General features: G+C 39.3%; 1 protein-coding gene across 2 annotated transcripts in view; it reads right to left on the bottom strand.

Moving 5' to 3' along the window:
* Positions 1–14,048, bottom strand: part of SNX24 (sorting nexin 24) — an 89,951-nt gene extending 75,903 nt beyond the window's left edge. For both annotated transcript variants that reach the window (XM_075740831.1, XM_075740830.1), the window contains exon 1: positions 13,898–14,048. Coding sequence is in view for 1 of the 2 variants with exons in the window: in XM_075740830.1 (XP_075596945.1) it covers positions 13,898–13,957 (60 nt within the window). In the remaining variant the exon portion in view is untranslated. The remainder of the gene's footprint in view (positions 1–13,897) is intronic.
* Positions 14,049–20,826: the final 6,778 nt, after the last annotated feature.

Genomic DNA, 20,826 nt, shown 5'->3' with positions numbered 1-20,826 from the left:
TTCTGTCCCCATCTGAATATAAGGAGATTACACTGATCACAGTACTTTGCTGTTTTTGATGTTTGCTTAGTGGCAACTGATTCATACTGCCTTCAGGACAAACAAAACTTGTGTTAACAGCACGGTCACTGGATTCAACTAACTTGTACTTTCCACAATCAACCACAATTTTTAACTAGGAAATAAGGCAGAGCTGTTTTACTGATGCACAAATAGCATACACATAAGCTAGCACATCACAAAAATCTATGTTATTTTAAGAAGTGATTCTACCAAAAACTCCACCAAGAAATAAAAGCAAAACATACTTTCAAAAGTTGGTCTACATCAAGCTTAAAAAGATACTTTCCATCTTTTTATGTGCAATATTGAACAGTGAGTTCTGACCCTAACCCAGAATTTCTCTGAGGAACTGTATAACACAACAGTATTTTTTTAATATATTTAGAACAGAAAAGGAAAAAATGCAGGCTTATTTTAATTTTTTGCTTAGCTGTGCAAAATTGCTAGGCAAACATGGATGCTACAGTGGGAAAGAACATGGCAGACTTGCACAGACTTGCTAGCGGGGTGCTCAGAGTTACACTGCTGTCAGAAATTCCCTAGGTAAAACTAAAAAGAAATAGCTTGTGCTCAAGCATTTTTATAAATTCCTCAGAGATACCATAAATATTAATAAGAACATATTTTAAAACAGTCTGTTAAACATTAAGGCATGTGCATGTATGCTACACTAATGTACAACAATTGAATAACAATCTACTTTTCCCATAGGATTCACTAAATTTTTATAATTTTTTTTGGCTCTCCAGAGAAATCCTTGTTAAGCCAAAATAACATGTTCAAAACAACAACATTCAATGATCTGGCAGTTTTTAAGAATAGATTACTGACATAGCTTTGAATGTTTCTTAGATGAAATCACTAACATTAACACCTTCACATTAATCGATTGATGTCAGCAGAATTCTGGAGAGCTATGCTGCAGGCTCCAACACCAAAGCAGTAATCAATTAAGGAAGTCAGCTGAAAAAAAAAAATGATGCAAAGATCAGAGTTGTCAATGGCAAAATAATCTCATCTCAGTGGTGTCAAAGAAAGAGTAAAAAAATGCCACATACTTACTTCATATTGCAAGAAAACTATGCCAAAGATTTACTAACCAAATAATTGTCAAATAACTATTGCAATTAAAATCTATGAGGAAATTCTTCAGGAATCTATAGCCTAGATCATATTTACGTAATTTTATACATTTCTGAATAAATTGTATAAGCCTTTTTTTTTTTACAGTATTAAAGAATATAGTTGCTAAAAAATATCCAGTGATTTTATTCAGAGAGTACTAATACTCCAAACAATTAATATAGAGTTAAACACTAAGAAAAAAATAATTACACTTTAGTCCCTGCAAATTAATTAACATTTTCACATGTCTTATGCACTTTTCATTTTCAGTAGGGAGAAACAAAGCCACAGATTTTTGGCTATATGTTCCATCTGTAAACAACTCTTAAGCACAAATAACACTGCTTTGTTGAGCTACTAAGTTCTTGAACCTGCTGAGTTAGCAAGGATGTCCACAGCAGAGTGTTGAGAAGGGGAGCGTTAAATACCACTCAAAATAGGCTTCTCATTTCTCCATATTCTTTGTTTGGCTATCACCATCATGAGAGCCTCTACCATGCTACATGCCATAGAAAGCTACCTGACACAATCTGTAGTGCATTCTTTACCTTCCACAAGCAAACCATCAGAATCTATTAAAATTACTTTACGCTGATAGCACTAGAGACATGACAAATCACAGGCCAAGAGTCAGATACCAAAGAATGTGTCTCAGGGCGTTGGGGCCAGGCCCATTTGCAAGCAAATGATATTGTGTGAAGCTGGCATGCTCAGTGCATGACAAACTGATGCAATTTCAGTACTGTCGGAGAAGCTGGGTGAGATTTCTCTGATGCTAGCTATGGTTAGCGTACAGAATTGTGCAGAGTTCCCAGATTTGAATCACTTGGGGCCTGAGAGGGCTTCACTTGACAAGCCACAAATAATTACACTACACTCTTTCTATTGTACTCTATTATTTTGCCTCTTATCTCTAGGCTTTGAGCACTCATGAACAAGCAAGGTCGCTTCTATTTTGACCATGATGCAACAAAACATTGTTCTTTTGTGATATGATAAATAAAACACAGCCCTGCAGACTAAACATTTTTATCTGGTCCATTTTCCACTTTTATAAGCAACAACAACTTTGGGAGCTTGTTAAAAAGAGTAGATGTTGGAAATAACCATGCAGGCAAGTTCATGAGCTTTTCACTTAGGAGTGTGATACAGCTATCTCGCTCGTTATTGTAAAAACTCATTTGAGAAATGGGGCATTAAGTTCTTAGCCCTTAACAGATAACAGTTATATCTGTGATTACTTTAAGCAGGTTTTTACCCCCTTTCAAATCAGCAATTTTTGACAATTTAGCTGGTGAGTAGCAAAAATAGTTTTGAATGTGCAGCATGCTGCCAGTTCTTTCCCAGACAACAAATACAGTTCAAAACTATAGTAACTGCATTTCTGTATCAGTTCACAAAATGTACTATTTAAACACCTAGGCAGTTAGGAATGTTTTGTGGCAGTGGTATTATCCTGGCCACTGAATTTAAAGAGTTCACACTTTAAAAAAAAAAAAAAAAAAGGCAAAAGAAAAAGCAGTGGCTTTCATGGTTTAAGGAACTAACTTCGAGTCATCTTTTCTTAGTTTACAGAACATTCGCCTTTCAGAAGAAATTTCCTCCCTTCTCTCATGGTCTAGGCAAAAATCAGGCTTTTAATTTAGAGTCCTGTATTACAAACTAGATGATAGCAGTCTTTTTCAGCCTTGAAACTATGTTTAGAAGTTTTCTGAAGCTGCAATTAGATACAAAGCACCTAGCACTAAAGGAAAAACTCAAATATGAAGACTAAATACATGTAGAGAAAAAATTATTCTACCAAGTACCTTAAAACTGTTTGTGATTCCCATTAATGCAGTCTCCTTATGTTTATTTTTCAGAAAAACACATAGTAGCAAGTAGCACTATTATTATTCTCAGTAACATTCCTAACAAGTTCTTACCAAGTTGTTTTAAAACAACACATCTAAAAATATTCTTTCCCTCTTCCCAACTGGCACTAAGAATCTATGGTAAAACCTGGAAGTCTGACATTGTAATACCTCTGTAAGGGAAGGTAAAACCGAAACTACCAAAGGAAGAGATTTTGATATAGAGGAGAAATATGGAAAGGAAATTTTAAAAAAGCATACTCAGCTATACCTCAGAATCTACTTGAGCTTTGTAATCTCTGTGTCAAACATGAATTTTTAAAACATACAGAGGAAATAGTGCAAAGATTGTACTCCTACTAATCACACATCCACACCCACATTCTGAGTGCTCAGCAAAAGGAAAGGCCCCTAACATTTTCTATTCAATACCAAAAATAGATGTTTTCAGTATTTACTGACTTTTAGGCTCCCTCACTACAACATAAAAATAGAAGCTAGGTCTTCAGCTTTTAGATGGAGAATGAATCTTTAATTAAAACCTAGCATTTAAATGTTCTCTAACTTGCTTTAAGAATGGAGTGTTTTGGAGTTTCATATAATGTATGTCATCATGGGACATAATTTTTCTTACAATTTGCAAGAAATCAGAAAAGTAATAGGCTAATATATTTTCTGGTTCTATAATGGCATACCATTCAACTCCAAATTAGTTTTGCTTTTTTTTTTCTGAATATCCGTTTCTTCACATCTTCCAAGCAAAGTAAATATTTTTATAACATTCCCTGACATTACTATAAATCTATTAGTCCATCAATTTATGGAAGACACATTCCTTATGTTTCCACATCTCAAAAGAAAGAGAGTTAGATCGTAGTTACCATCACAGCCTGACTGCAAGGCAGACACATGACCAGGGAGTCCTGTTCCGGAAAGAGCTTGATTACAAAGTAAAGAGTATGGAAGGGAATCTATATACAAAGAAACAGAAGTCTGTGCAAGATCAGAAGTAAAGGCAGTTAGCTGAAGTACATACAGTCACTTTTCATAACAGCAGTTCACTGTAATCAATACAAACTTGCTGCTGAACAATTGATTGTTTCACCACATAATCAAGATTCTTTGTTTGTCCTTACGTAAAAGATGATAGGAAAGCTTTATATTTCATTATTTTCCAATTTGGAGATACTGCAGCACATGAATACTTCTGCCTTGGTATAAAAGGGGAATCCATTTTTAAAAAGTGAATCAATTACAGGAGGAGACAAGAAATAGAAAAATTAAAATAATGAAGATTGGTAATTCTTATCTCACAGTTTTCAAGGTAGACTAGTGGGATAAAAGACTTTCACAGTTTTATACCATTTTTACTATATTAAAGAATTAAGTAGTCAAACAATAATAATACTGTTTTGGACAGACATTACTTTTCACAGCATTTCATCAGGCAAACAACTATTACCAAGTGCAGGTAACTCCTTTCAAGAGTGATTTTTGAAACTCGTACACGTACACAATTCAAAAACTGTCACCCAGAGGCCCTGGTCTTCACTGGGACCCATAAACACCATGACATGTAAATAAATAATACATTAAATGGAAGATGCAGTGGAGGTTTTGCTGTCATTTCTTATAAATTACTTACTCTAGCTACACTGGTGGCAGTTTCAACATCCAAAATCATCTCAGATTTCCTATTTACACATTTTTAGAGCTGAAGGTTGTTTTGAACAGGAGGTGGAGCTCTGCACTAGCAGAGGAGGAATGAGAGGAAACTGTTTAGAACCTGGAATGGAGATGGTGCTTCTTTCTCATGGTGTGCTCTTTCTGTCCCACCTTATTTCAGTGCCTAAAAATATCCAAGCATTACTGTCGTGCTCCAAATATTTTAGTTAAAAACCCCCAACAACCACACAATGTTTACTGGTTTATGATATGTGAAATACTTATAACATGATATATAGGTTGAAATAATAAAATAATTTTGTTCCCAGAAAGAGAGCATCCATGTTCTAGCTACAAGATCTTTATCACCAGGACATCTAAGAATAAATAGTTTGTTAATAGACTACATACTCCTTTTGTTTCTCATTAAAAATACAATGCCACTTTCAGAGGGAATGATGACACTTTTGCTTTGTCATCAAAATCCCCTTCCAAAATGCTCAGCAAAATCTATTTTAGCCTTCCCCAAGCCACAGAATGTTCAGGCTTACACAGAGAAGAAAATGAAAAGTTGATACAAGTTCCTCATGTAATTCTTGTAAAGAGGAGAAATAACGGTTGCTTACAATAAGAGTATTCAAAATGCAGTAGTGGGAAAGCCTCCATCTGCATACTTCCATGGTGCATACCTAATGCGAGTACTTCCACTGTACTCAAATATAGCCCTGAAATTCTACCACCAAGCGCTCTGCCATGCAAGCCTGTCTTCTCTATGTTCTTCTCGTTGCCAGGACACCAGGAAGACCTTTCTCTACCTCGGCAGAGCTGGGTTGAGACTGACTAAACTTTGTCCTCGTGGTCTATTGAGTAAGCAACACAATTAGGTCACTAAGCTGCAGTATAAAGTCCCATCGATTTCTTTCCTATTTTTTGTGAATTCAAAGATAATCATTACAAGAACCACTAAGATTTACATATATTCAGCCTACTAAGAAGCTATCCTTTAAACTCCTTCACATAAAATTTCAGAAAGGAACTTAAAAAGAGAGACGGCTAAAACCAAGAAGAATGCATTCATGCAAATTAGCAGCACAGACATTTTCACAAAGACTGCAAAAATTAAAATCTGTAAGTGGGTGCATATCCAATGGTATTTTCCAACAGATAATTTTGAATTGTAATGGTTTGAAGAACTGTCATTTAAAGTTTCCAGTTATTCCAAAAATAAATACCTATTATTAAAAAGACAGCTTTCTAAAACTGCTCCTGTAATACTAACTTTGTTGAATTAATAACCTAATCACTGCTGTAGAGGAAAAACATATCTTCAGCTTCTTCAAGACTCACCAGTCACCTAACATGAAAATGGTATCATCTTCTGAAATTCCAAGATAACTTCATAAAAACCATGACAATTATGTCTAATTATCAATTAAACCTGGAATTAATTACATCACGCATTAAAAAGTTCAAAGACCAATTAAAATGTGCATTACAGTAATAAAAACCTGGGATATCTATTATATCTTCCTTCTTGTTGTGTTTTAAAGCTGGATGTGTTTGCACTCCTGGGTAGTAAAGAATGTACATATGCTTAATGCTGTCTTTGTTGACAAGATTTTACAAGTATCATGACTTGGTGCTGTTCAGACAGAAAACACCAGCAGGAGCAGTTAAGTATGAATCCCTCTGATGAAATAATTCCACTGAAAGCATTATATTATTAACAAAGTTTTGGCACTACTACCTCTCAAAGATTCAATGGAATTCAAATAAATCTTTATTGTGATGCATGTTTGAATGCTCTGCTACTCTCTTTCTGCAAACGTAACTTCCTCATCAAAACTGCAATCAGTAGATCTTGGGAGAGAATTGGGTAATGGAAATTTTGCAGTTATGGTTCACTGACAGAATGTGTCAAATTTTGGTCTTTCAGATGGTAAATTGATATAGGTAATCATGTTGCTGCTTCTTTATCCTAATGCTGACACCCCTCACCCCCGGAGGAATACATCAGAAGTGATTTCTTGCTCAGAGAAATCTTACAGGGCTCTTTCCACTAGGATTTCCTGACTGTGAATCAGGGGAGGGTTGAGCAATTGCACAACAATTAGAGATCACTGAAGCTATATGTCTCTGTCTAATCTGTCTATACCCCAAAGCAGAGTAAACACACAAAACAGGAAACAGCTTTAAAAGATTGTTACATGTACCTTCAGCCAGTTTTTCAGTTTGGTTTTATCTTTTTCCAGTTTCTGCCTTAGCAGCCTTCATGTGCACTGCAAAATTCTCTGTCTTACTTCATACTCTTAAAGCTCCCATTGCATATCGAATGGTCAGTTTCATATCACTGACTTAAAGTCTGTCAACAGGAAAACTGACCGGATGAAAAAAATTTAATCACCACTGCTGACAAATGCACATGTTAATAACAAGAACAAAAAAGTATCTTCAAAACCAGCAATCTTCAGCCTAAATTATCAGGTCTATTTCTTCCACTAATACATTCTGCTTCACTGGAACTGAAAAAACCCAATGATCTTATATAGCATTCTTCTGACATTACAGAATCATTGGCATCTGTTAAATTATCTTTTTCCTCTTCATCTTCCCATGTAAGAGAGACAAGTATCTGTACAGACCTACTCTTGACTCCCTTGTGGAGATACACGGACACCTAAAAATTCTCTGTGAAGACACTAAGCCAATAAAAAAATCTAATTGATCTAACAGATCTAACATTTCTATTAGTAGAACTTGTAGTAATTGGTCTATCACTGATTTCAATAGAACTTGTGATACAAGGTAACACTTGGTAAGCTTGTACATGCCAGACTGGTAAGCAAGTCATGCTGCAAATTTCATACCCAAGGCACACAGAGTCTATTCAGATTTTCTAACACTACCAAGTTCACACAGTCCAGAGACTCAGTGAAAGGGTTGGAATAGTAATACTTTGAATGGGTTTTATATAAATTCATTCACATAATTACTCCCTCCATGCTTTATAACTACAATACTGATAACTATTCCCCCTTTACCTTTTACATTTATCACTTGCTATTGTGGCTTACTCTTAGGCTTCATATGGAAGAACATCTCACAACTTCCCTTTTTGACTCTATGTGCAGTTACATTAACAGTAAAGAATACTGAAATACATAAGCTATAGCAAACTTTAAGTCCTTGTAGTATTATACTTCCATAAACAAGAGTACAGCCTAGTAATTCAACCACTTCCTCTATGGACATAGAGCCTATGAACTTTCAAAAAATCCACAGTACTTTAGGATCTTACCTGTCATATCTTACTTCAACAACATTTGCAACTCCGGGAGCAATTTTGGGAGTAGTATTGGAAGCGTTAATTAAAAATGTAATAAGCACATGTGTCAGTCAAGTATGCCCTCTGGTCTACAACACATTTAAATGTATGTCACCTTGACCTGCCATATAGCACTGTAAAATTTTTTTGGTCAATATAAATCAAATGTACACTAATTTATTCAGTAAGTTTTCTAGCATCTGAATCAACTTTAGAAATCTAACTAGTACTTATTATTCTGTTATTGACAAAGGGAGCATATTTAAATGATAACAAGAAAACATGGGTGTCATTTTGAAGTTGAATTGTTCCCTAGGGACATCCTTAGTAAGCGTCTACATTTAAAGGTCATTCACTGCCAAATTATGAACAACTGTTGCATTTATTAGCACAGGCTCAATAGTTTGGAAGCTAGTGCCATCAATTTAAACTGACAATGAAATCTAATTGTCCACAAGGAAAACAGACATTTTCCTCATTCTGTGTTTCACCATTTTATGTATACCTCAAACGGAACTGGAACAAGTCCAAGTTTATTCTATTTTTATTTTTTGGGGGGTGGAAAAAAAAAAGGCTTTCAAGGTTTTATATCAGAGCAACAGTGCTTTAGTAAAGCTGAGCTCCTGAAACAAGGACTGAAAGGAGTGAATAACCCATTTACTTTGTTGACAGAGCCCCATCTCATGTGTTGCATTACAGATTTTCCCCTCATTTTTCTTTCTTTTCTTTCCCTAAACCAACCTTTCACTGGTCAAGACCCCATCCTTTATATTTCTTAATTTCTCTGTAGTTTTTCCTTTGAAGCTATGGAGAAATTTCCAATTTCTGTGACAAGTCACTTCCACCCTCTCCCCAAAACTATTTTCTGCTTATACAGCTAGCTGCTGGTTGATGGGTCTCCTCCGCCCATTCCACTTTCCCAGTGCTGCCTAGCCATACCAAGGGAAAAAGAAAATCATCTGAAACAACAGGTATCAGGAAAAGAAAGCTGAAAACAAACCAGTACGTTGGTAATGAGCTTCCTTAAAAAAAAAAAAAAAAAAAAAGGACAAACACGCTTTTTGTCTCTTTCCTTTCCAGGCAGTGAGGATATACAGCTGCAGGCTGAATCCAAGAGGAACTGGATTCTGTTCTGCTAAAGATAAGGAACCAGAAACTCAGAGATGTCAGGAAAGCGTGTTTCGGTAGCCATGCACAGCCACCGCAGAGAGGAAGGAATCTTCTTCCAGTCTCTCATTTCATGCAGGAGGTCACCATGATTGCTGTTTCTAGCAAAGAAACGAGGATGATCATCACCACACTTCTCAAAAACCCCTTCTTAAGCCCTGTTTCTGTGTCATGGCTCCTAACAGTCACAGTGTCGAATACACCCTCTGTAACCCTCTGGCACATTACTGGGCTGGTGGGGAGCCAGCATCCAATCAATCTTCTATCTGCCCTAAGCTCTATCATCCTTTCCTGCTATTAATCACATCATCTCTGATAGTCCCTTGTTTCAGCTACTCCAAGAAAACATTTTAATTCTGAGCAATTTAGCACTTGTGGGAAAGAGAACAGTAAAAGATCAACTGTGTAAAGTACTCCTGCGATCACAGAATCATAGAATGGTTTAAGTGGGAAGGGACCTTTAAAGGTCATCTAGTCCAACACCCCTACAATAAGCAGAGACATCTTCAACTAGATCAGGTTGCTCAGAGCACCGTCCAATCTGACCTTGCATGTTTCCAGGAATGGCGCATCTATCACCTCTCTGGGCAACCTGTTTCAGTGTTTCACCACCCTCACTGTAAAAAATTTCTTCCTTAGATCTAGTCTGAATCTACCCTCTTTTACCATTACCTCTTGTCCTGTCACAACAGGCCCTACCAAAAACTCTGTCCCTACCTCCCTTATAAGCTCCCTTTAAGTACTGAAAGACCACAATAAGGTCTCCCCAGAGCCTTCTCTTCTCCCAACTCTCTCAGCCTTTCTTCATAAGAGGGGTGCTCCAGCCCTCTGATCATCTTTGTGGGCTCCTCTGGAGCTGCTCCAACTGATCCATCTCAGAACTGAACACAGTACTCCAGGTGGGGTCTCACGAGAGCAGAGTAGAGGGGCAGGATCACCTCCCTCGACCTGCTGGTCACACTTCTTTTGATGCAGCCCAAGACACGGTTGGCTTTCTGGGCTGCAAGCACACATTTCCGGCTTATGTTCAGCATTTCATCCATCAGTAGCCCCCAAGTCCTTCTCCTCAGGGCTGCTCTCAGTGCCTTCACCCCCCAGTCTGTACTGATACTGGGGGTTGCCCTGACCCATGTGCAGGACCTTGCAATTGGCCTTGTTGAACTCCATGAGGTTCTCATGGGCCCACTTCTCAAGTTTGTCAAGGTCCCTCTGGATGGCATCCCTTCCCTCAGGTGCGTCAACTGCACCACTCAGCTTGGTGCTGTCTGCAAACTTACCGAGGGTGCACTTGATCCCACTGTCTATGTCACTGATGGAGATATTAAACAGTACTGGTCCCAGCACAGACCCCTGAGGGACACCACTTGTCACTGATGTCCATCTGGACATTGAGCAGTTGACCACTACCCTCTGGATGCCACCATCCAATCAATTTCTCATCCACCAAACAGTCCATCCATCAAATCCATGTCTCTCCAATTTAGAGAGAAGGATGTTGTGGAGGACCATGTCAAAGGCCTTACAGAAGTCGAAATAGATGAGATCAGTAGCTCTTCCCTTGTTTACTGATCTAGTCACTCCATCATAGAAGGTCACTAGGTTGGTCAGGCAAGGCTTGCCTTTGGTGAAGCCACACTGGCTGTCTCAAATCACCTCCCTGTCCTCTATGTGCTTCTAGGAGGATCAGTTCCATGATCTTCCCAGGCACAGAGTTGAGGCTTACAGGTCAGTAGCTCCCAGAGTTCTCCTTTTCACCCTTTTTAGAAATGCGTGCAATGTTTCCCTTTTTTCCAGTCACTGTGGACTTCATCTGACTTTTCAAACATCATGGAGAGTGGCTTGGCAAATACATCAGCCAGTTCCCTCAGGACTCTGGCATGCACCTCATCAGGTCCCATAGACTTACGTATGCTCATGTTCCTCAAGTGGTCACGAACCTGATCTCTTACAGTGGGAGGGACTTTGCTCCCCCAGTCCCTGTCTTGCAGTCCATCCACTCAACAGGTGTGGGAAGAGAGGCTGCCAGTGAAGACCGAGGCAAAGAAGTTGAGTACCTCAGCCTTTTCCTCATCCGTTGTTACCAGCTGGCCAGTTGTGTTCATTGGGGTGGGTACGTTTTCTTTGACCTTCATAACCATATTGTTTTAAATGTTAATACTATACATAAGCCTGATGATGCAAAATAACTGAATTTCAGTTGAACTAATTTCATAGAAAAAAACCCTATTTCACTCAGATATACTGCACTAGTCCAGGATTTCACCCATCCCCTTTATATGAAGGTTACATTTCAAAGAGATTCAATACTTCACAGTGCCACTTCCTCCGCTTATCTCAACTTTTCTAATTCATCAGATTCAGGGAGCACAGAACTGGTGAAACATCTGCTTAATCACAAATTAAATTCAACATCCTGTAATCCTTTTATTTTATAGTGGTATCTACCAAACCCACAGCTTCTGACTGTTAACCCCCACATAATGAGATCCAAAAGAATGAGACCCGATGTGGTCTGGACACAGAGACATTCACAAGCTCCAACCATCCAAGTGAAATCACCTTTTTGCTCAATGCAAAATAATTTTTACGTTACTGGGTTTTTTTTCTTATGTAAACAATCTCTGCCTACACAGAGATTCCTACCTAGTGCAGAGCAAAGGTAAGCTCTGATTAACCTTGTTTTTGCTGGAGGGAGGGCTTATAGTGCACTCATTTGCAACAGCCATAAATATCTATGCTTGGAACAATACTTAGGCAAATTATTTAGCTATGTAACAAATTGACAATTACCTTAAAACAAGCTTTGCTCCTGCATAGTCCATGAGCTCTTTAGAACATAAAGGAAATACATCATGTTATTATCAGAACAAACTTCCACATCCTCTCCCACAAGCATGCCTGACCCAGAGGCACTTTAGCTATGACTTCTAGTACAGTTTCATGGCCAGGGAGATCCCTGAACTGATGCATCTGATAGTGTAAAGCATGACAATTTTTGTATGCGATGTGGTATAGAATCCCCCTCATCTGATTGAACAGGCAAAGTATTCAGGTAGGAACAACTATCAAACTCTATTGAGCTTCAGCAGGTTTCAGATGCATGAATTTGACTTATTACCAGTGACCTGAGAGGAAAAGTCCTGTAAAATTCAAAAGTGCTGCAATAATCGAACATTTTCACTTTCAAGATCATTTTCTTGAAGACTTCTAGAAAGATAGTTTCATTTCTGATTTATTTGAAGCTTACACAGCTTAACATTTATAAAATTTAAAAAAGAAATCCTCTAGACAGCAGGATTCACTGACAGAAGTACTATTAAAGAAATAAAAAACACTCTAAACCCAAATACTAAAAATATATACTGGTATGAAAAATCCTATTTGTGTGATATGCACATCTTAGAAATCACTCTGTCACTTCAACTAACCTGCCCAACTGGGACATGGATTGGTCTGTGCTATTGTAATGACAGTCGGAATGTTTTAAAGCTGGTTGCATTCCCCAAAATCACGCAGACATGTTGTAGGGGACCACTTCCATTTAAGTTCAACTAAGAGGCAGAAATATTAATGCAGTTACACTTCCACATTAGGTCATCTAAAGTGGTTTACAAGGCTTGTAAATATCTGTCAGTACTGATGACCAAAGAGTATACAGCATCAGCTAGACGCAAGGGAAAAATGCACTTGCTTCATGCAACTGTGCCTATATGGATCAATCTTCTGGCAATCGACAGGATTAGATCTTTTTTTCCCCTGCTATTTCTTAACAGCTCAGACCTACCAAATGAACACATTTAATAAAAGATGTTAGCTCTGAATATCCACCTTCAGTCAAATGCCTTGGGCTTTGGTCCAGAGCATCCCATGTTCACCCAGCAACATGTGGAAAAGTGTTACAGCCCAAAAGCTCCATGGGATGAGAAAACAACTGAGGTTGAAAATGACCTCTAAAATTGTGTAGACTAACTCCTCTGCTCAAGCAGGGTCAGCTACAGCAGGCTGCCCAGGACCATGTTCAGTCAAGTGTTGAGAAAGGATGGAGACTTCACAGCAACCTGTACCAATGCTTGACCACCCTTATGGGAACAAAAAGGTTTTGTCTTATGTTTAAATAGTTTTCTCTGTATTTTGACGTGTGCCCATTGCCACTTGTCCTGTCACCCGGCACCACCGAGTAGAGTCTGACTCTCTCTTCCTCACTGCCTCTCTTCAGATTATTTGGACACAGTGATGAGATCCCCTGTGCCTTCTCCAGGCTGAACAGTGTCAGCTCTCTCAGCCTTTCCTCACCCAAGAGATGACCCAGCCCCTTCATCATGTTTGGCTCTGCACTGGACTTGGTCCAACCTCTGCACTGGGGAGCCCAGACCCGGACCGCGAGCCCAGACGTGCGTCTCTCAGCGGGGCCGAGGGGCAAGGAAGCACTACCTCACGCTGCATTAGCCCCTATCGCTACCGCTCGCTCCACAGCACGAAGCTCTCCTGGGGCAGGAGATGCCCGACAGGCCAAAGTCACCCCTCCTGCGTCGAGGACGGCAGAGCACGGCAGAGCACGGCAGAGCAGGGCGGCCCCGCCCCGCGGGCCCCTCAGGCCGGCACCTGCATGGCGGCCTGACCCCCGGCGCCGTCCCCACTCGCCACCGCCGCTACATCGCCCCCCCGAGGCGCATGGGTCTCCCGCCCCGCCGCCCCTCACCGTGTAGCCCCGCTCCAGCTCGCTCTCCTCGTAGCGGAAGGAGGGGATGTACACCTCCATGGCGGGCCGGGACGGGGGCGCCGGTTCCCTCCTCAGGGCCGCGGGCTCTCGGCGAGCGGCGCCGCCGCCGCAGCCATCTGCACGCGGCACGTGACGCCGCGCACGTGACGCGGGGCGGGGCGCGCGGCGCAGCCGCTGGACTTAGGCCGGCGTGGCCCGTTCCCCCTTCGCCGGCCGAGGGCGCGGGTCTGGCGGGGTTCCGCTCCCGCACGGCCGAAGGCGGCCGGGAAGGGGCGGGAAGACGCGGGCAGGGCGTACTCGAGGGGGAAAGACCGTGGTAAAGGTGCGCGAGCAAACGGGGCCGACGGGGCGAAGGGACGAGGGCTTTCCCCGGCGCAGGTACGGGGCTGCCCGGCGGCCAGCGAAGCTGCTGCCCTGCTACCGTCACGGTACCCAGCTCTGGGAGGTGGCGTGGGAGGTGAAAAGAGCGCCGGTTTCTCTGAAAGCGCCGTATTTTTAAAATCAAAGGTTGAGTGCACCTACTTTTGTATGCCAGGGCGGCAGTATTGGTTTGGAGCACAAAGAAAGGGGAGAAAAGAAATTAACTTCCAAAGGGATGAATCCATCCAGTCCTAAGTTCACACCATGGCTCAAAACGCTTCCTACACCTGCTTGGTCAACAAACTCCCGATAGCTGTACAAATATAGTACCTTTCATAATGCCTGTTGTGAACTGATACATGGACTTAAGGGGGGAAAAAAAAAAGTTCAGCAGTGAGGCAAGTTGCTGCTACTGTGCCTATTCCTAAGAAACTGTGTCTTCATTATTTAGCAAACCAAACCGTTTCAGAGAAGTGCAGATGATTTCTAGTCATTCGTGAAATTAAATCCAACTTTGTACTCCCCAAAATAAGCAGCTGTGGTGATGACTTTAAAAGTAATGGAGGCAGAAACACAAGGTGGAATACTAGATGCATTTAGTAGGCAGTGCTGTTGCACAGAGTAAGACTCCCAGCTCACACAAATTTGCTAACCCCAAGCTTCAAACCATTTAGAAGCACTACAAAATGACAGCAAACCACCTACAGCTGTGACAGCTGTATTAGATGGCAGTACCTTCAAACTCATTTTGTAAGGTTTTATGAATGCTGGAGAGTCTCAGGGGCTAAATGGTTAAGGTGTGCAACTGCACCATCTGTCACTGATCTTTTAAAGAGTAGCTACCATTATAAATTTATGCATATACTGGGTTTGATTTTGCATAAGCAGTCTCATGTATAAAAACATACCTCAAAAATGGACAGAAACCAAATGATTACTTTTATCTGACCTCTGTGGTTCTGCTATCTCAGTGCTTCTAAGATCAGCTTTTTGAAACATCTTCTGAAAACTTGCTTCCTTCTAGACTAGTAACAGGAGAAAAAAAACATTGCAAGCTCTTTTCCCCTCCATTTCTCTTTGTTTTACCGCCAGCTACATTTAATTATATTTTGCTCTAAGCAAAGACCTGTGACCTGAAGTATTCAATACAAAATAGAAGGCTTTTGACTAAAACCAAGAGGACTAAAGCAAACTAACACTAGTTCGCTTTGCTGAACTAAAGCAAATTAACAACTATACAGAACAGAAAATGACCTGAAATCAAAGCAAGATACTCCTTGGGCGTTTGCTTCTGCACAATGCTGTTCCTGTGCCAGTGTCATCAACTGCTGATGACCAGTAGCACAATCCCAGCGCTGCTCTGTGCTGGTAGTGACAAGAGTGGACAGGTTTCCGGTCCCCGTGTGCTCTCGCTGTAGGGACCATGTTCTTGGAACACTGATGACTCAAGGGAGTGAATAAGGAATCTCATTTCCCCCGAAACATACTCTGATAAATACATTATAATAATCTCAAGGAAAGGCAGGCCATATAATAAAAGTCTAATCAGTGTGGTAAATGCCATAGAATAATTATCATGCTACCATTACTGTTAGTTTCTGGTTAAGACTCCAGTCTTTAAGCTTAGTTTCTGTTCTTCCCCAAATGCAAAATGGATGGGCAATTCTAACGACACCATTTATGCCATAATGTGTTTATGCTGATGAGAAGCCAGTAGAAGAATTTCATTGGGGCACTATTTGTGGTTGTTTGCAATCTAATAACCAATTATTTCAAAAAGCTACTTTTCTCTCTAATATCATATAACTTATTAACAAAGAAAAGTCTGAGACATTAATCTGGTTTCAGATTCAATAGTACATAATGGAACTTTTGACTGTGCATCAGCCAGGAGGAACAAGGAAGATTACATGGTGAGCTGAATTCAAATACGTCAATATGTTTTGGAATGTTAAATACTTAATTTGCACACTATATCATCATTAGTTGGCTAATCTTTAAAGTTACATCTAAAGAAAAAAATAGGATTTCTCCACATGGCTGACTGGCCAAAGATTGTCTTTCTGTCTCATACATTGAGGAGCAAAAATTTAAGAAACATTAATTCATAAAAGGCTATCAACATGCACTGAAAACTATCCAAGATTCTTGTTTTTGAAAGCTAATAGCACAAATGATACAATGATTTCCACAAACAACAAAGCAAGGAGAATATATTTTAAATGTAGGTTGATTTGAACCAGTGTAACATGTATTAAAATCATGTTAGTAAACTTAAAAGCAAAACTGTAACAGCGTTGAGCTCTGCTGGTAACAATTACATAGGCTGCCTTCAAATTCATCAGTGGAGCAGGCCTCAAAAGGTCCTCTAGGAACTGTATGTATTGGTCTTCAATGCTGTTTTCTGTTATGGGTATCAGTATCTTGGCTTATATTCTTAAGTTAACTTGATCCAGAATGTAAAATAAATAAATAATATACTCCAGTTTTAACTGTTACCTGTCATTAGCTTAACCTTCCATGATTACAGAAACTATGTATCACCACTGTTTAGACTCAGGTCCAATCAGTGAAGCATGCCATACTTAAATAATTGAGTAAGAATGTGCCATTGTCACAGTCAACCTTCCAAACTATCTAAAAATGTAATACATTACTGAAAACAAATTTTTAAAATCCCCTTTGTTGGCCACTTCTGTTTTTCTTTTTCCCAAAACTGTCACTGTGCAATTCCTCCTATGGGAGGGAGGGGTGGGGATTCAGCATTCATCACGCTAGAATCATTCGTGGGAGAGAAAAAGGAATGAACGTAGGCAACTCTGACAGATCAGTTTGCACTAATCATCATGATTCAAGGACTTTTTGAATGGCTAGTTTCCAGAATAGACGTAAGCAAAGAAATACATATAAAAATTCTAATGAAAGTGCTAAGTAAAGTACACATCAAAACAAGAGGCCAGATTAAAAAAAAAGAGATAGTAATAAGATCACAACCTCAATTTGCTGATTTTTCATTTGCTACCAGAAAGACTGGTTTTAAGTCAACTTGCATCTCACTGTACTCCTACAGATACTGGTCTCCTAAGTAAATAGTAGCAAAATTCAACATGCTTAATAAAACTTTGAGTAAAACAGCATTTGATTTTTAAGGGCTTCAGGTCTTCCTCACTCCTCCAAAGATTTAGCTGCATTTTTTTAAAAGCGGCGTAGTTGTTTCAAAAACATCACAAAGTACTTTCATCAGCCAGTGAGTATAAACAAGACCACTTCGAAACAAGACAGGCAGAATCGTAACTCCAGAAAAGTCAGTCAGTTTTCTGCATCAGTTCAGACAATCAAATAACCCTCAGTACTTCTGGCAGCCACAATATTTGGAGCTGGTAAGTAGGTAGTTTTCTGAACAACTCCAGTGTGTGTACACGCGGGCGGGTGGGGCAAGGGGTGGAAATCAATGCATTAGTATGATGTAATGTAACTGCAGGTTTTCATACCGTGCAGTGCTCCTCTACCCTGCTGAGACCTCCCCTGGAAGTTCCACATCGGATGCGAGGCTAAGAGGCTAAGATAAAGCATTTCCTTTCTCATGATTTGTGCTTTCTTCCTTGTGCTCCTCTTATCTTCATCTCTCTAAACCACAGATACATGGTTTATCTCAAGCCTTTTCTTGCCCTTCCATTTTCATTGCATATTTCTTTTAGTTTTCATACAAATATCCTGCTAGAAGGATTCTGCCTAAGATGCCTTGCATATTATTCTGAGACGCTCTTTCTTAATGACAGACTTTCTTAATGACAGAAACCAGATTTGGATTATTTCACATCCCATCCCTATGTTAGTCACTTCCTCACTGATCGGGGCGGGGCGGGGGGAGAAAAAGAAAAAAAAAAAAAAAAGAGTAGTGTTTTAGCAGTGAAGTCAACTTATTTTACTTAGTAGCAAGCTCACTCCCATTCAACTATGGAAGACAAGAATTTTAAAAAATGGAAGAATCCACCTAGCAGATAATAAGTAACATTTTGAACAACCTGAAACTTCCAACTCCTTACATGTTTTAATATTGAATTTTTTTATTTAAGACAATCATTTCACTGTATATAGAATTTTAGTGGATGTTGGCTGTTCACTTAAATGCACAGGATATACCAGCCAGCAGCTCATCTCCACTAGAATTTGAAAGAAATTGACATATTTGGGGCATGAACTTCAGACATGCCAAAATACAAACTCCCGTATGAGGCCTTCAGAGGGAAATAACACAGGGGAGGTAAAAGAAGGAATAATTAATAGGGAAGCAGAATATTCCATTTTAAAAGGGACAGTGACTAAAGAATCAGAGACATATTGTAGACTGAATGCCAGTTTAAGAAAGAGGTAACAATGTCTTCAATTTGACCCACATTACTTCATATATTTTTAATTCAAAAAGCACCATGGACATGATGGATGCAAGAATAAGGGTGATATAAAGTTGTTGTAAACATCTACAGAGTTTATTTTAACCTAAAAAGTAAACTAGACTTCAGTAGCGCCTTGCCTTTTATACAGCATTCCAAATATAGTTCACCATTTCGCAAACATTCATTTTGTTCATGCTAGTGATTCTTCAGTGGTACGGTGGTTTCGAGTTTCAGGGAAACACCACTTGAATTTAGTACAAAATCCTGTAGTGAGCTCCACAGAGAAAATAGTTCAGGAACACCTTCAATTCACTTGGTTTGAGAAACATCTGCTAATACAGATGTTGATTGTACAAGGAAAGATGATAAGCAAACCTGCCATCTTCATAATATAGGGTAACATATGCAAAATAAATTAGCAGAATCTTGAAACAACAGGAGTTTTTCGTGCTAGCCAAATGTGACAGCCGATCTGGGTCTTCTGTTCAAATTAACGTTGTGATTCAAAAAAACCTACAAATTTTTTGTATTAGCAAACCTCTGTGATACTGATCTCCAGAAATGCTGTTATCCTTTTGTTCTCCAACAGGCTTCTGGTTTTAAGAAAAAACCCTACTCAACTCGTTCTTGTTTTCAGTTGTCTAGTATAAACAAAGTCACACTAATCCCTGCTAGGAGACTAATGTGAAAGCTATTTCTCATTCTCTCATCACAGAGAGTAGTCTGATCCATAATTCAACTGAATTCTAATCCTGTTAGAAGGAAAAAAAAAAGATCAAGAGCTGAGAATGTTGGATAAAACACTTAAAGAAAAGTGTTTGAGCTCTGCATGTTCAAACTGAGCCTTCTATTCTGCAAATGCCCACTTTCACTCTCACTGGAACAAATCTGAAGTTTAATGTTGAGCTGTTGGTCAATTTTCATTAGCACAGAGCAAGCCAAAGTCAAGTATTATCATAACACTCAGTAGTATGTTATGCCTAGATCAATTTCTTCAACATAAACCTGTTGAACACTTGAGCTTTTCAAAAAGCAGTTATAAGCTAAATGACTTAAAAAACACTGATGCACAAAGTATTACAAGCTCAAGGTTTTAGTGTTTCACCATTTAAAAAGATGCTTGATAAAGACGTGATAAATGTTGGGTTTTTTTTTTTTAAATAACAGTTTCTGTACTAATTTCCTTGAAACTTCCTAGAAATGCTGAGTCAACAGAACTCTGTACAGAAACAATAAGAGACAGTAATCTGGAAAATTTACCCTAATTTCGCTGCATAAATCAGTATATGGTATTCCAGCTGAATTTAGGTTTCCATTCCGTTCAGGAATAGTATTGGGTGCTTCTTTATGCTTGACCACAAACAATACAAATTCATGGGCTTATTCTGCAGTCTTAGGATTAGCTGAAAGCAATAGCTTCTCTTGTATTTTATATGATTAACATTTGTCTAAAATTTGTTAATATTAATACCTGCCACTAATATTAATACATGCCATTGACAAGGTCAGTATGTCATTAAAATGACAAAGCAGCACGTGCTATGTTAATATAGTGTATTTCAGAAAAATGTTTAGCTGCTCTGATTTCTTACAGAACATGTAACTGGTCCCTGTAAATGTATTTTCTGCTCAAGAAAATCCAAGTAGAATGCCAGCCCTTACAACTGGCTTGCACATCTTGAATTACCTACTCTGCTTCCTCCCCAATTACCAGAATTATTGCAAGATTTTTTTCCTTTTTGTATCCTGAGACCACTGAAGGCAGTTGATGAAATTTATCAGTCCAGTAGGACGTCAGTGTTTTACCACATAGGTGATCTTAACCTTTCAGAAGCTTTGTAAAACACTTGGAAGAGATTTCAATTTATGCCTGTCTGCTGCCCAAGCATCCACCTTTTGACCCTATGAGTATTAATGCATTACAGTTTACCAAGGCAGTGACAACTTCAGGTGAAAAAAAATAGCTGTAACAAAGAGATTCAGAATTAAAGACCAGAATAGTTTACCACAAATACTTGTTTGTGGTCCTTTTAATACCATCTCCAGCATTCTTTACTAAATGTTGTTTCTGCCTTTGATATAACCTCAATTTGTTCTAAACACTACTTCTAAGAACATCAGTAAACATCTATGGACACAAAACCAGAGTGC

The sequence above is a fragment of the Balearica regulorum genome, chromosome Z (assembly GCF_011004875.1).
Source record: "Balearica regulorum gibbericeps isolate bBalReg1 chromosome Z, bBalReg1.pri, whole genome shotgun sequence".
In the NCBI taxonomy this organism is placed as follows: Eukaryota; Metazoa; Chordata; class Aves; order Gruiformes; family Gruidae; genus Balearica; species Balearica regulorum.
This window is presented reverse-complemented; position numbering and strand designations above follow the sequence as displayed.